Source organism: Pleurodeles waltl, chromosome 2_2 (assembly GCF_031143425.1).
Source record: "Pleurodeles waltl isolate 20211129_DDA chromosome 2_2, aPleWal1.hap1.20221129, whole genome shotgun sequence".
NCBI classification, from domain to species: Eukaryota; Metazoa; Chordata; class Amphibia; order Caudata; family Salamandridae; genus Pleurodeles; species Pleurodeles waltl.
Window position 1 is genome coordinate 1,062,837,066 of NC_090439.1, and position 17,190 is coordinate 1,062,854,255.

The 17,190-nt window shown below is 52.4% G+C and overlaps 1 protein-coding gene across 1 annotated transcript in view; it reads right to left on the reverse strand.

Annotated features, from left to right (window-relative positions):
- LOC138282847 (uncharacterized) overlaps positions 1-15,585 on the reverse strand; it is a 128,002-nt gene extending 112,417 nt beyond the window's left edge. Inside the window, exon 1 of the mRNA XM_069220798.1 lies at positions 15,472-15,585. Within this exon, the coding sequence (XP_069076899.1) occupies positions 15,472-15,513 (42 nt within the window). The 5' untranslated portion in view covers positions 15,514-15,585. The remainder of the gene's footprint in view (positions 1-15,471) is intronic.
- Positions 15,586-17,190: the final 1,605 nt, after the last annotated feature.

Genomic DNA, 17,190 nt, shown 5'->3' on the forward strand with positions numbered 1-17,190 from the left:
CCCGCCAACAGGCAGGCGGATAAAAAAATGGAATTCTGACCCTGGCGGGAGCCGCCAACAGAGACCGCCACTTTAACACTCCGACCGCCACGGCGGGACAAACAAACAGCGCGGCGGTCACCGCCAACAGACAGGCGGGAGACAATCTACCGCCCACCCTATCACAACCCACCAATCCACCACCTTTTCCGGGGCGGGAGCCCCGCCGATAAAAACACAGCGGAAACAGACAGTACGAACGGAAAACGCTCACCTCTACACACTCCACGAGGAATCTGGACAGCATGGAACCTGAACTACACATCCTACCAGCTATTGTCTACCTGCTCCTCTACCAGGAGCACGAACGCCGCCGCAGGAGACAACGGTGAGTACTGCACCTACGACACAGGGGAGGGAGGAGGAGAAAACATTACGGGCACACACATACGCGACACACCCACCCTCACCCTCACCCACAACTACATACACATCAATGCAGAGCAACAACTCAGAGTGACACCCCTCAAACCCCCCGGAAGAATGCAAAGACAAAATAAAATGATCATGAAAATTGAAGTATATTGTACGGCTAAGTAAAAAAATATATCAAACAACTATAACTATATATACATATGTAAATTGTCTTGTCCAAATTGGGTATCAGCCATTGTACGTGGGCCAATGGGCCTAAACACATGGGCAAAGCCCACACAGGAGACCCAAATCCATTGGAGAGAACACTGCAGGGGCATCAGATAGCAAACCTACAGGCACCTCAGGGGGAGGGGAAGGGGGGGCACCTCAGCCAGATGAGTCCACGACGCCAGATCCACGAGGGGCCTCCATGGCCACTGTTCCATCATGGGGAGTGCAAAGCCACAGTCTCACAAGTCTCTACAGTGGGCGGTTTGCCCACTGTTCAATCCTGGGGAGTGCAAAGCCACAGTCTCACAAGTCTCTACAGTGGGTGGGTTGCCCACTGTTCCATCCTGGGGAGTGCAAAGCCACAGTCTCACAAGTCTCTACAGTGGGTGGTTTGCCCACTGTTCCATTCTGGGGAGTGCGAAGCCACAGTCTCTCAAGTCTCTACAGTGGGTGGGTTGCCCACTGTTCCATCCTGGGGAGTGCGAAGCCACAGTCTCACAAGTCTCTACAGTGGGTGGTTTGCCCACTGTACCATCCTGGGGAGTGCGAAGCCACAGTCTCACAAGTCTCTACAGTGGGTGGTTTGCCCACTGTACCATCCTGGGGAGTGCAAAGCCACAGTCTCACAAGTCTCTACAGTGGGTGGGTTGCCCACTGTACCATCCTGGGGAGTGCAAAGCCACAGTCTCACAAGTCTCTACAGTGGGTGGGTTGCCCACTGTACCATCCTGGGGAGTGCAAAGCCACAGTCTCACAAGTCTCTACAGTGGGTGGTTTGCCCACTGTTCAATCCTGGGGAGTGCAAAGCCACAGTCTCACAAGTCTCTACAGTGGGTGGATTGCCCACTGTACCATCCTGGGGAGTGCAAAGCCACAGTCTCACAAGTCTCTACAGTGGGTGGATTGCCCACTGTACCATCCTGGGGAGTGCAAAGCCACAGTCTCACAAGTCTCTACAGTGGGTGGTTTGCCCTCTGTTCAATCCTGGGGAGTGCAAAGCCACAGTCTATCAAGTGGATTACAGACTCCACTGGTTCTGGAGGAGGCATGGTGCCCAGAGTGCTTCGTGCAGCCCTGCCCGACACAGATCCGGCCCTGCCCCTTCTGCCAATGGGCCAGCGGTGCTTCAGACGGCGGTGCCCTGTTCAGCGGTGCTTGAGATGAAGGGCCCAGCGGAGCGGTGCTTGAGACGGCGGTGCCCAGCGGAGCGGTGCTTGACTTGAAGGGCCCAGCGGAACGGCGCTTGAGACGGCGGTGCCCAGCGGAGCGGTGCTTGACTTGAAGGACCCAGCGGAGCGGTGCTTGACGTGAAGGGCCCAGCGGAGTGGTGCTTGACTTGAAGGGCCCAGCGGAGCGGTGCTTGAGACGGCAGTGCCCAGCGGAGCGGTGCTTGAGATGAAGGGCCCAGCGGAGCGGTGCTTGAGACGAAGGGCCCAGCGGAGCGGTGCTTGAGACGGCGGTGCCCAGCGGAGCGGTGCTTGAGATGAAGGGCCCAGCGGAGCGGTGCTTGAGATGAAGGGCCCAGCGGAGCGGTGCTTGAGATGAAGGGCCCAGCAGAGCGGTGCTTGAGACGGCGGTGCCCAGTGGAGCGGTGCTTGAGATTAAGGGCCCAGCGGAGCGGTGCTTGAGATGAAGGGCCCAGCGGAGCGGTGCTTGAGACTGCGGTGCCCAGCGGAGCGGTGCTTGAGATGAAGGGTCCAGCGGAGCGGTGCTTGAGTTGAAGGGCCCAGCGGAGCGGTGCTTGAGATGAAGGGCCCAGCGGAGCGGTGCTTGAGGCGGCGGTGCCCAGCGGAGTGGTGCTTGAGATGAAGGGCCCAGCGGAGCGGTGCTTGAGACGGCGGTGCCCAGCGGAGCAGTGCTTGACTTGAAGGGCCCTGTACAGCGGTGCTTGAGACGGCGGTGCCCTGTTCAGCGGTGCTTGACTTGAAGGGCCCTGTTCAGCGGTGCTTGACTTGAAGGGCCCAGTGGAGCGGTGCTTGAGACGGCGGTGCCCAGCGGAGCGGTGCTTGACTTGAAGGGCCCTGTTCAGCGGTGCTTGACTTGAAGGGCCCAGCGGAGCGGTGCTTGAGACGGCGGTGCCCAGCGGAGCGGTGCTTGACTTGAAGGGCCCTGTTCAGTGGTGCTTGACTTGAAGGGCCCTGTTCAGCAGTGCTTGACATGTGTCTCCAGGGCACCAGATCCAGCCATGAGATGGAGTTCACTCGCCACCTGACATGTGGCTGCCGGGCCCTTCGTGCACATCTGTCTTCTCGCTTGCGGGGCCCTCCTGTACTGGCGTCCCGGGCCCGTGGGTGTCCTCCTTCACACCTGGAATGGGGCTGGTGGGGCCCTCCTGGGCAGCTCGCCTGCTGCCGGACTTGTCGGGCGTGCTGCCCTTGCCACCCTTCCCTGCTCCTCTGTGTCCCTTTCCTCCCTTTGTCGGTGTGCCAGGTGGCACCCCACTTCCTGACGGTGCCAGGGTAGTGCCTTTGGAGCCTGCTGTCTCTGGCCTCTCGCGCCGGGCCTTGCCTTTCTTTGATTTTTTACCAGGGGGTGGGCTGGCTGTCCCTTTACTGCTAGCCGAAGTAGCTGCCCTTGAAGGTGGTGGACTCCAAAATCCCTGGACTATTGTCCTTGTAGGTCCAGGGGATGTGGTGGCTGAGGTGCTGATTCGACTCTTATGAGATGGAGGGGGTGGGTCAGGTGATGGAAAGAGGTTAATTTTGGACAGGAAAAACTTTTTAGGAGCAGTGGGAAGGGTAGGTGCAGTGGGTATGGGAGTGGAGGAATAGGATGTGGTTGTAGGTGAGTCAGGTCTGGTGTGTTTGGGTGCAGGTGCTTGTGCTGGAGGCTGTCGTAAGGTGGATGGCTGTTGGGTGGGTGGCTGCCTGCGTTTGTGTGGTTTGGAAGAGGGGGTGACAGACACAATGGGAGAGGACACAGGGGACGTGTAAATGGCAGTGGGGGTGGTGACTGCAAGTGTGCGGAGTGTCCGGTTGGGTGTGCTGGTGATGGAAGTAGTGGCTGATGATGTTGTGCATGCAAGTGTGAGTGGAGACGTCACAGGGAGGGAGGAGGGAGACGAGGAGAAGGGGGACACAGAGGAGGCAGTGGCTGTTGGCATGTCTGCATGTGGATGTTGCTTGGGTGAATGCTTGTGTGATGTGTGGTGCTTATGTCTGGATGAGCTTGCCTTGGGTGTTGAGGTGTGTGCAGGCTGGTCTGTAGGTGTGTCTGGGATAGGCAGAGGAACAGGGGAGTGGGACTGGGTTGAGGAAGTTGGAGGAGGGAGGCAGGAGACAGGGACAATGGCTGCCGTCAGTGCTGAGGCCAGAGCGTTGAACGATCGCTGATGGGCAGCCTGACCCGAATGAATGCCCTCCAGGTATGCATTACTCCGGTGCACCTCCATTTCTACACCTTGGATGGCATTCAAAAGGGTAGACGGCCCAACAATGAGCGTCCTGAGGAGGTCAATGACCTCCTCACTGAGGGCAGCAGGGGTAACTGGGGCAGGGCCTGAGGTGCCTGGGGCCAAGGAGATGCCCACCTTCCTGGGTGAGCGGGCACGGGGCGAAGGCTGAGGGGCTGCTGGGAGGGCGGAGCTGGTGCGCTGGGTGGCGGCTGTACCTGTTGTTGCGGTGGGCACGGATGTTGCCGCCACCACAAGGGAGCTCCCTTCCGAGGACGTGTCTGTGTCGCTGGTGTCACCACGTGTCCCCGCTGTGGAGCCCCCCTCGCCCTCCGTCTCACTGGTGAACTCCGAGTCGGTTGCATGGCCCTCCAGGGCCATGTGAGATGCAGCTCCCTCGTGCTCCGATGCCACTTCTCCTCCGCCTGATGATGCTAATGCACACATGAACAGGAAGACCCAAAAAAAAGGGGGGGGAGAAATAAAGACATGTTGAGTGCATGCATTGGCGACACCGTTGGCGGAGAGGACAGACACAGAAGTCCCCTGCACTATGCCGCGCACTTGGGGTACACTACTCAATCCGTGGGACGTGGCCTACAAGCCTATGGACGACAAATCCACACATAGGTGACACAGGGCCATGTTTAGCTGTACTAGGCAACCTACAGAGGTGGGGGGCGGGGGCACAGGGCCATGCCTAACGGAGGGGCCTAGCCTACGGAAATCGCCCTGGCCTAGGGATACCCACAGCCCTCCTCCCCCACCCAGACACCTCCAATGTGCGCAAAATCAGCAGAATGTGCTTGTACTCACCCCCTTGTGTCAGCTGTGATGTCCTCATGCACCCATCCAAATCGGGGTAGGCCACCGCCAGGATCCGGGACATCAGGGGGGTCAATTGATGGGAGCCACCCCTCCTACGTTGGGAGGCCATCCCCAGCAGAGCCTCCGCGGTCTTCCTGCTCCCGCAGTGGATGTCCTCCCACCTCTTGCAGCAGTGGGTGCCCCGTCTGTTGTGGACCCCCAGGGTCTGGACGTCCTTGGCGATGGCACGCCAAATGTCGATTTTCTGATGGGCGCTGACCTATGTCACATGTACAGGGGGAGAAATAACATTGTCATAATTTTCTGCATGCTCGATGTGAGTGGCCCCCCATCCCCACCCTTGCCATGTGGCACATGCTCTCATCTGTCGTTTGATGCATGCCTCAATCGCTCCCCTCCCCACCATCTTACATCCACCCGACTCAACACAGGCATTGCCCACAAAGCATGGTCTCAGTGGACTTACCTGTTGGTCTGGAGGACCGTAGAGTAGTGCATACTGGGGGAGGACCCCATCCACGAGTTTCTCCAATTCTTCAGAAGTGAAGGCAGGGGCCCTTTCCCCAGTCGCAGCAGCCATTGTCTCTTCCAGACCGAGGTCACAGCAGCACTTGCAGTATAGGTCCTCTCCTGTGGATGATCAGGTCTCGAGTGAATAAGCAGATAGAAAATGGCGGTCACGTCTGCGGCGGTGCGTACCGCGGCGGTGCGTACCGCGACCGCCGGCGCACTTCGTCATTGGCTCCTGAAACCCATAGGGTTCAATGTTAACCAATGCGGCTTTGCGCCGCGGTCTTCGACTGTCTACCGCTACGGTGTGCCACGCCAGCGCATTTACCTCACATCCCATTGTCGCACTTCACAGGTCAGGCAGTCGCCATTTCAAGGGCCCACATGGCTTAATTTATACTGCGTCACACATGCCTAGGCCTTGCATCGACACTCATACAAGCCATTCAATGCATAGAGAATCGTGTACTGTGCAAGCTGTGGGAACGTACCTGTGGGTTGATTGACTCTGTGCTCGCTGTTGTCCTTCCTAGGCACCGTCCGCTGGGACTTGCGAGGAGATGGAGGAATGTTCCCTTGTACAGACCGCTGGTGGACCTGTCGACAATGGAAGAAAGACATATCATACTGACATACAGGCTTGACCGAACCACTATACAGGAACTGTGTGCCCAGCTGGAGCCACACCTGATGTCACCAATCCGCCAACCCACAGGGATCCCCCCTCTAGTGCAGGTTCTGTCAGTACTCCATTTTTTGGCAAGTGGCTCATTTCAATCAACAGTGGCCATTTCATCAGGGATGTCTCAGCCTATGTTTTCAAAGGTGTTGTCCAGAATGTTGTCTGCCCTGCTCAAACACATGCGGAGCTACATCGTTTTCCCTGAGGTGGGCGATTTGGCTACAGTGAAGGGTGATTTCTATGCCCTTGGACATATTCCCAACATCATTGGTGCCATTGATGGGACACATGTGGCTTTGGTCCCCCCCAGCAGGAGTGAACAGGTGTACAGGAACAAAAAAAGTTATCATTCCATGAATGTCCAGGTGGTCTGTTTGGCTGACCAGTACATCTCCCATGTAAATGCCAAGTTCCCTGGGTCAGTGCATGACGCGTACATCATGTGAAATAGCAGCATCCCTTATGTGATGGAACAACTACAGAGACACCGTGTGTGGCTAATTGGTGATTCAGGTTACCCCAACCTGTCGTGGTTACTGACCCCAGTGAGGAATCCCAGGACAAGGGCAGAGGAACGGTACAATGAGGCACATCGGCGTACTAGGAGGGTGATCGAGCGGACCTTCGGCCTCCTGAAGGCCAGGTTTAGGTGCCTGCATATGACAGGTGGATCCCTAATGTACTCACCAAAGAAGGTGTGTCATATCATCGTGGCCTGCTGTATGCTTCACAACCTGGCTTTGCGACGCCAGGTGCCTTTCCTGCAGGAGGATGCTCCAGATGGTGGTGTTGTGGCAGCTGTGGAGCCTGCGGAGAGTGAAGAGGAGGAAGACGGAGGGGACGACACAGACAACAGGAACACAGTGATACAGCAGTATTTTCAATAACACACAGGTAAGAATCAACACCGGCATTTTACATTTACTTACAGTCTCCTGCCTCTCTACTGTCTGTCCTTTTCACCCAGTGTATGCTAACAGAGTTGTGACTTTCCCTTCCAATTTCAGAGATGTGGGCCCCATTGCATGACCTCTGCTTTGTTTGCCCGTGGACTACAGCTGTGTGACAGTGGTATGTTGTCATCACAATGTAATTGGTCATTTTGGCACGTTTATGTCTAATACATTTTTTCAAAAATACAGGCAGACTCCAGATTATTTGTGTGCAATAAGTGTGTTTATTAAAGTGCTAAATTTTGGGACATGGTTGAAAATCGGTGATGGGTGATGGTGGAGGAATGTCCATGGCAGAGTCCAGATTCTCAGTCTCACAGGTGCATTGTCCATATGCCTGTGGAAGGTGGAGCAGGGGCAGTTTGAGGTTGGACAGGGTGACAATGTGGGACAGTGGGATGACATCAGGGGGTATCCTTTCCTGGCGGGGGTCTTGGCATCCTACTCTGTCTTCTTCCTAGATCTCAGGCCCTGCTTACGGGGTGGTTCTTCTTCTGCAGGGGGTGGGGTTCTGGTGGCCGGTTGTTCTTGTGTCGGGGCCTCCTGTCCACTAGCGCCGGCGGACATCCTGGTCCATGCTAGTGACAGGGGCCCTTTGTGGTGCCACACGGTCCCGCAATGTGTGACAATCTGGTTGAGAGCCACAACGATGGTGCCCATTGCGGAACTAATGTTTCTGAGTTCTTCCCTGAACCCCATAAACTGTTCCTCCTGCAGTACCTGGATCTCCTGGAACCTGGTCAGGACCGTGGCCATCGTCTCCTGGGAGTGGTGGTATGCTCCCATGATGGAGTAGAGGGCCTCGTGGAGAGTGGGTTCCCTGGGCCTGTCCCCCCCGTCGCACACAGCCCTCCCAGTTCCCCTGTTTCCCTGGGCCTCTGTCCCCTGGACCATGTGCCCACTACCACTGCCCCCAGGTCCCTGTTGTTGTTGGGGTGGTGGGTTAACCTGGGTTCCCTGTAGTGGTGGACACACCGCTGATTGACGTGTCCTGGAGACAGAGGCATGGGCCCGCTGGGTGGGTGCTGTGCTGGTGTTCCCAGAGGGGGGTAGGTCTGCTGTGGCCTGTGGCTATGTGATGGGAACCGACTGTCCCGAGGTCCCCGATGGGCCGGGCTGGTCATCTGGGTCCAGGGAGACAGAGCTGCTGTCATCACTGTGGGCCTCTTCTGGGGGTGGGATGGACATTTCTGGACCCTCCTGGGCGGTGTGGTGGCGTTCGGGTCCTGCATTTTTGAGGTATGGTTATTGCTTCTGTTATTGCTTCTGTGTGTGCCATAGCGTGCAATGGGTGGGTGCCGGTGTACCCCAGTGCTGGCATTCCCTTGTGGGGGCTGTTGTGACAGTGGTTTGTGGGGGAGATGGGTATGTGCAGTGGGCATGCTTAGGTGATGGGTGTCGATGGTTTGTGGTGGCATGCAGGGTTTGGTGTTGGGATGGGTGGGTTGTGATGGTGAGACATTAGCAAGGAGGATGTGTGATGGGGTGGGGGGGAGGGTGGGGGTATGAGTTGGCATGCTGGTGGGTGGGGGGGATGAAGTAGTTGAGATTAGACTTACCAGAGTCCATTCCTCCAGATACTCCTGCGAGGCCCTCAGGATGCAGGATGTTCAAGACGTGTTCCTCCCATGTTGTAAATTCTGGGGGTTGAGGTGGGGGTCCGCCGCCAGTCTTCTGCACCGCGATGTTGTGCCTGGATACCATGGAACGCACCTTCCCCCGTAGGTCGTTCCACCTCTTCCTGATGTCCTCCCGATTTCGTGGATGCTGTCCCACAGCGTTGACCCTGTCCACTATTCTTTGCCATAGCTCCATCTTCCTGGCAATGGTGGTGTGCTGCACCTGTGTCCCGAAGAGCTGGGGCTCTACCCGAACTATTTCCTCCACCATGACCCTGAGTTCTGCGTCTGAAAACCTGGGGTGTCTTGGGGGTGCCATGGGGTGGTGTGGATGAGGTGTGGGGTGGTGTTTGCGGTGATGAGTGTGGTGGCTTGTGGTGTTTTGTGCGTGGATGTTGTGTGGGTGATGGTGTAGTGTGCCTCTGTGTGATGGTGATCTCTATTCTGTGCTGTCTCTCTCTGGGCTTCGTCTCTGATTTGTGGTCGTAGGGGTTTGTGGGTGATGTAGGTGTGTGTTTCATAGTTAATTGGGTGTGTGGGAGTGTTGTGTGTATGTGTGTCAGGTGTGTGTATTTTGAATTGTCCAATGTGGCTGTGTTTTGGAGCTGTGTGTGTATTTTGAGCGCGGCGGTGTGTACCGCCAATGGAATATCGCGGTTGAAAGACCGCCACGTGGATTCGTGGGTCGTAATGGCATGGGCGTATTTCTGTTGGTGTGACGGTGGAGGTTTGGTCTTCGCCAGTTTATCGCTGGCCGTTGGTGTGGCGGACTTTTGTGGATGTCGGGTTTTTGGCGGTTTGTCTCTTGAGGGTCAGAATGACCGTGGCGGTTTACCGCGACCGCGGCGGTGTTGTGGCGGTCTTCTGACCTGGCGGTAAGCGCCTTTTACCGCCGAGGTCAGAATGACCACCTCTGTGTTTGAAAATGCCACTTTTAGAAAGAGATCATTTTCTTGCTTATACCATTTTTGTGACTCTGCCTGTTTGTGGATTCCCCGTCTGGGTCAGTTTGACAGTTGGGCTGGTTGCACCTCACACTAAACAGTGACACAAAGGGAGCTGGGGTGTAGTGTGCATTTCCTGATGAGCCATCTGTGCTAGGAGGGAGGGGAGGAATGGTCACTCAGATCTGAAAGGGCTGTGCCTGTCCTCACACAATGCAGTCTCCAATCCCCTGGTGAGTGTCTGGGGCCTGGCCTGGGCAAGGCTGGAATTCACATTCAAGAGAGAATTTGCTTTGAAGTAGGCCTACTTCAAATGAGATATTGGGTATAAGAAGGGCACCCAAAACCACAGACTTTACAACACTTCTGGCAACCAAGAGGAACCTCTGCCTGGAGAAGAGCTGAAGAGCTGAGGAAGAAGAGCTGCCCTGCCTGTGGCTGTGCTTTGTGGAGCTATCCTGCAGTTGCTGCTTCTGCCAGAGTAGGAGGGCAGAGACTGGACTTTGTGTGCCTTCCATCTTGTGAAGGTCTCCAAGGGCTTGATTTAGAGATTGCCTCCTGTTGTTTGAAGTATCAGGGACAGCAAAGACTTCTCTCTGCTAGCACCTGGAGTCTCAGGAGAGACTCCTACTCTGCCAAGTGGTGCCCATCCAGTTCCTGGGACCCTGAAAGGAGAAGCTGGCAGCCTAAGAGGAAGAAATCCACGCACAGAATGTCGTGCGGGAAAAAGATCGAGGCAACTCCAATCTGTGGCTGAAAAATCGATGCACCACCAGCTTCGCGGCTGAAAATTGATGCTCGCCTGCAACGTGACCCGGAGATCGACGCACGGAGCTGGAGTAACAACGCGCAGCATCGCTGTCGGAGGCTGGTGAGATCCCACCCCGCGCTGCGTGGTCTTCGGATCATCGTGCGGCTGGATTTCCGACGCAAGCACTACTGGGCATGTAAAATCAACACAAGGCCTGCCGGACCCGAGAGTACTGACTGGATCGACGTGTCGCTCTCCTGCAGAGAGAAGAAATTACACACCTGACCCGACGAAAGGAGAAACGACGCAAGGTCTCACTTGTGAGTGAAATCGACGCTTCGCAAGCCCTTTTTGACGCACATTCACCCATGCGGGGTTATTTTTGATGCACCCAAGATACGTTTTCACGCTAACAGTGTTAGTGTGTGTTTAAAACTACATGAAGACTCTTTTTGCTTTTTAATTGATAACTTGACTTGTGTATTGTGGGTTTTTGTCGTTTTGGTCTTGTTTTGTTTAGATAAATATTTCCTATTTGTCTCATTTTGTAGTGTTTTCATTAAGTTACTGTGTGTGTTAGTACAAATACTTTACATCTAGCACTCTGAAGTTAAGCCTACTTCTTGTGCCAAGCTACCAAGGGAGTAAGCAGGGGTTAGCTGAGGGTGATTCGCTTTTACCCTGACTAGATTGAGGGTCCTTGTTTGGGCAGGGGGTAACCTGACTGCCAAACAAAGACCCCATTTCTAACAGGTATACGTTGTCAAAGCTCCTTTCAGAGGGCCACGGGGCAAGCATTGGCTTCTGGGCCCAACTGTGGTGGTTCTGGTCTTTTACTCCTGCTGTCCCAGGTCCTGACCTACAATGGATCCTGAGCAACTGGGCCAATTACTACTGCTTTAAGCACTTGGCTCTCAGTGGTAGCATGGGTTGAGCAATCCAAGGCTCTTTGAAGGCGATGTAGGTGTGAGGTAAACAGTACAGCAGTACAAACAGTTGGTTGTCCAGTTAAATGTTTGATTTTATGGAAAAGTAGTATTTTAAAGTAAACACACAAAGCATAACAGCAACACACGAAATATTCATAGTCGATGTGCTAGGATGGTCCTGGGCAGCAGTCCCAAGTCCGTCTGTCCCTTCGAGTAAGGCTGGTTATTCCCCATTAAAAACTAGGGTGACGTTCAGATGCAGGCCACACTAGCCCCTACGCAACAACGTTTAACTTTAGCCTTAAGAGTTAACATCTTCCGAACTACACACTAAATGTGTGCAAGTTCCCAACAATCCTGCCTGCCATGAACTGTCTTATCTGACCCGATAGCAGTCAGCAAGTGTGGAAAGATTGTGGTGCGTCTTCAAGGGCTCCGGTATGCCAATGATGAAGGTCTGCGATCTCTTGTGGTCCTACCCCTATAATGCATCGGGCATCCTCCATCTCCAGGCAGCATGTCTTGGTGCTGTAATCCCTCTCTGTGACTCCTTCTAAGATTGGTAAGTGGTCTTCACAGCAGCCTTCGCACAACGATACAGTGAAATGGCCCTGCCTCCACTGTGGCTGCTCCTGGCAAATGGGGGGGGGTCACAGATTTCACCTGCACAAGGGTGAAGCCCTTAAATTCACGATGGCCCCCTCCTGGCTCACTGGGGTCGCCATATTCTTCTACACAAAGGTGACAACCCTAATTTCACACTGCCCCCCCCCCGTCCTCCTCCCCAGCTCACAGAGGCCACCAACTTCTCTGCACAAGGGTAAAAGGCTTAATTTAATGGTGGCCCCCACTTCACACATGAGGGTCACCAACTTCTCTGTACACTAGTCCCAACCAGAAAGGGCATCTTACTTCACTCACCAGGAACCACTTGCCTGGATACCCGCTGGGCTTTGGTTCCTTCAGGTGCTCTCCTCCTTCCCCCCTCCTCCTCACAGGGTTGTGTGGTCTTGGCAGGCAGACAGAAAGCCAGTGATTAAGGCTCATGGCAAGTAGTCTTGAATTCCCACCCAGCAGGGAGACTAGCAGACCTTGATCCCTTGTTCCACAGCCTTGGTGATGTGTCACTCACATTTATCATGTAGACTAGGGGTGAGTTAAGTTCACAGCAGTGGAAAATGTATAAATGGGCCAGTAATCACCACTCCACTGACACAGGTAAATTGTCCTGTTCACACTACTGATTCTTACTAAACACACAAAGGTTATGCAGGTCTTACAGCACTTCCCTGCACAGAAGGCCAGTAGTCCTCTACAACTGCGAGGGTAGCGTTTTGAGCGCTACTCCCGGTCTAACATGACCGCATTAACATGAGACATCCCTAGGCCATGGCGAACACGCATGATCCGTGTTCGTTCATGAACAATAATCAGTACCAGGGATCAGGATCTCCATGTAACTGACGCCCTCAGGGTAGGGGTGCACATTTGTCATCATGCAGGGGACTTTTCTGTCCCAACATACATTAAAATATATAGGCAGGTTAATTTCTTCACTAATAACTGATGGATACCCCCCACCCCTAACTGATGTCAAGATGGTGTTTGAAATGTTCGCTCCAATAGTGTTCTTGGAATTTCCTGCCATCTTCGTTGTTTAGTAGCACATTTAGTGATGCAAACGCATTTGCGTGAAGAAAATTGGAAACCTTCAAAATAGCTGCTTTTCATCAGTGAATACAATGCATCATAAGAAACTTCTCCGGTGTTCCTATTCTATTTTGGGTTTTCTTTTCACTTATATAACCACTCCGCACCTGTAAACGATATTGTGCTAATTACATTGTTAATGCCGCTACCACCAAATTGTACCGCAAGGTGAGGAACGTGTTTAGTGAGACAGGCCTTACCTCCAGTGTTTCATCTGTGGAAAATGAATGGTGGGGCTGCTGGTAAAAAATAGCTCATAAATAATTAGCCTTTTTGTAGACTGATGCTAGTGACAGGAGGCCTCCCTGTGTTGCCCTCCAACTGTGTCAAAGCAAGTTTCTCTGAAAGAATCAAGTGCTAAAAACACAAAACCCCTTACTTTCTGTAATTAGGGCCCCGCGGCGGTGCGGACGCTTTGTGCCTCGGCAGTATCAGCACATTTGTCTCTCCTGGGATGAGCCAGGCTAGCTCGGAGAAGACGTGCGATCACAAGAAAGCCGTCCGAACGCATCAAGGCACTGCATCATCCGGAGGTGGACCACACACACGTCCCGTGAAGCGCCGTCCATAATTGGCAAAGTTTTCCCGCACTTCATCTAGCTGGATTGCTTTGTCAGCATTGTGCAACATCGGTGGAATGTTCTAGAAATGTCACAGTCTGTTTTAGGGGACAGCAAAGCTGTGCACACAGAACTGTGAGGAAAAGGAAAACCAGTGGTGGGAGAGCATCCTGAACATTGGTAGGTGGGGTCTGGTGTCTTGTGTTTCAAGAGTATATGCCACCTTCAGTAGGGCGTCTGCGTTACTAGCTGGGGTTCGTGCAAGATGTTTTGGGGGCGGTATCAATTGAGACAGTCCTTAAGGTATTGAGGTGCACACAGGTGCACCTCTACAGGAGACATCCCAGGAGGCTCTGTGGTTCCACAAGGCGGCCTTACTGTGGTGACACCAGAGCATAGAGCCAAGGGCCCCCCACTGAAGCTGAGAGTTGTAAATATGGCTGTCTTGTTGACCGGAATTGCCTGTGGTAAAAACACATTTACGCATGTTGCAGGGTAATCCTTGCACTATGCTTGAGATTTAGAGTCGTGGCTGAAATTGCCAGTCGTGGTTGCACTGCGAGATAAAATTCGGTTTGCTGCGTGCAGTGTTTGTAATGTCACTCACGCCTTGCTGATGCCGGCACTTCCGGTGCACGCATTTGTTGGATACGCAAACAGGAAGCAAGAGTGTGAGGTTTGCCCATTTGGGAATCTGTCAACAGCAGAGGTGGCTGGACCGTATCGAAGCCACTGCACACATTAGAAAGACAATGTTGCAGATTCTACAGTTTTATACTACCTTAAATAGTTAAAAACCGTTTGTACTTTGAAAAAAAAAAATGCTTTATCCATCTGGAGGATGCATCACGCAGAATAGCACATTGTTCAAGGGTGGCGGATTTTCCTGGAATTAAAAGTCTAATTAAGGTCTTCATTCCAGCATGCCTCGTGCATTTATGGAACTTCCCTGCCTCTGCTCCTGAACCGTTCTATCGAGTTAGTCCCCCCTCACTCTTATCACAACCTAGATGCTGTAATCTGGTCTCCCACTCACCAACCTCCACCTACATAACACGTTTCTATCTACAGCATCTTAAGTCCTCCTGGTAATTAAAGCAACCTAACCCCCATAGGAGGCAGCACCAGAGCAGCGGTGAATATTGAATGTTTTGACAATACAAGAACAGTGGCAAGGTATTTCAAATGAGCACCGTGTTTGCGCCTCGTGGTTACAAATCGCCGTTTAAGGCAATTCCATAAATACTTAGTAACGGAGAGTTCCATAGTTCGAAAATACACTTTTTGCACATCACCTTTGCGTCTGATAAACCATTCTTTCGACACCAGTTTCTATTTTCTTCTTTTCTACAATGTTTATGTTGCTTTTTGCATCATTTGTGCTGTTGCGGAAATACGAATAGTCCTCAATGAGGTGCTGTCTTCACCCACTTACAGGGAGGTCCCCGTTAAGTCACAGATACAGGACTTCTGTGGTAAATCTATAGGTGAAAGTGAAAAGCCTAAACGCGTCAATAGAAACAGAGATAAAGCAAATCGTCACACTCATTAACATTGGCGAAACATTCCCCGGTTCAACACCCCTTTTCAATCCCTATTGGACTGTGAGCTGGCGTATGCGGGTGGTTCTATGTTCCAACTACTGCAGCGTGTGAGCAAAAGAGGCACATTCTGAGCTTGCAGATCTCTTGTGGAGTGAGGGTGTACTAAGTATTGCTAAATACCGCTCCCTGCGGTATTGTTATTCACAAGGTGCACAATTACCATCAGAATGTGGCTTGATAAATACATATTTTTAAAAAAAACACAAAATCCTGAATACACAGAAAGTGTAACGGTGCTAAATACGAACGACAGATTCGTTCGTCAACGCTAAAAAGATAAACTGGCAGCCAGCAGTATCGTTCCAAACGTGTCATTCCTCTTAGGTACATTGGCACAAAGGAAATCATTCACTTGGCACTCACTCTTTGCCCCAACAGCGCTTCTCGTGTCCTGATCATTTCCATCGCTGTCTCTGTTGATGGATTCGATTTCCGTCCCGTCGTTCAGCTGCGGTGGCAGAGTCTGAAAAGGATGCTCGCTTGTATCCGCTTGGGATCAGTGAGAGCTCATACATTCAGCATCACTCCACGATAAGTAATGGCGGATTAAGGTGATTGCTTGTGAAGGCACTTAGGGAAATTGGTCCGGAATAGCTGTGCACAGCTCGAATCAAGACATAAAACCTCTCCTCTCAAATCCCCTACCAGCTGTACCTGGACTCTCTGCTTCTGATAACCTCCTAATTATTGGTTCGTTTCTTGTGTACAAATTGCCCAATTGAAAAGGTGTCTAAAAGTAAAAGGAAATCTGTCATGTATCTATCAGTGGAGAGATGCCTTGTAAACTCGGATTGTCAGTAGAGCTTCCCTTGCCACAATGTAATTCTTATCACTTTTCATAGGAACGATCATCATAAGTCATTTCGCTAAATGAATGATTACACCTTTTGCCAGGCTCTTACCTACTTTTTAATACACATAAGTCACCCATAGAGTAGGGCCTGGACAGCCCAGAGGGCAAAGCGCAGTATAATTAAAAATCGGACATGTACTTTTAAATTTTACATGTCCTGGTAATGAAAAACTCTTAAATTCATTTTTCACTATTACAAGGTCTTCGTCTCTCAAAAGCCATCATTGGTGCTACCTTCTTACATTTAATAACTGTAACTTCCAAATGAAAACAATAAACTAGTTCATCTTTGGTGTCTTTGGAATTGTAATGAACAATCCTACTTTATGGTGAAGTCGGATTTTTCATTACAATGTTGAAAATGCCACTTTTAGAAAGTTGGCATTTCCTGCCCTAGCAGTGTAGTGTCTGCAGCCTGTCTCTGGGTCCCATGATTGGGTATAGTTGTCAGTTCAACCTTGTTTATTCCTCCTAGACGGCAACGTACGATAGAGAGCTTAGGTGTGCCTGGATGGGCCATCACTGGCAGTATGTAAGGGTGGAACTAGGCTCAGCCCAACTTACACCTAAATAGGCTATGTCCTGCCTGCACACAAAAGATTGTAGTTAGTCTGGAGCTAGTGTAGGGGAGGCAGGACACCTGTGTACTTCAAAGGGAAACCTCTAGAAGCTCCATCCACTTCAAAGGAGGCACCAGGAAATATTGGACCTTAGGCACCAACTCTTCAATATACTTCTGGATCTGTGGAAGTCTCTGCCAGGCAGAAGGACTGCTGTGCTGTTGAAAGCACTGCCACTCTGCTGGACTGCTGCCATGACAGACTGCTGCCTTCTGTTCTGACCTGATGCCTGCTTCCCTCTTGCTTGAGTGAGAGTTGCTGAACCTGCAACCTGTACTCAGGACCACCAGAGTGACTACAAGTGCTAGTCAATTGTAACCAGCACCTGGACTCTGCAACTGTGAGACCTACCCTACCAAGTGGTGCCACTCCAGTCCTGGATCGTTGGATATCAGCCGGAAGGTGCTCTGTTAGCTCCTCTGAGGATGAAGCAGAACAAATGCATCTCCTCTGCTGCATGGGCTTTCCCAGTGCCAGAACTTCACATCTCAGCCTTACAACTCCTCAGGCAAGAGGCATCACCTCGGCTGCGCGACATATCCTCTATGCTGGACATTGCATTGCAAGTCCTCGTTGATGGGATCCTCGATAGATATGCAGGACCACATA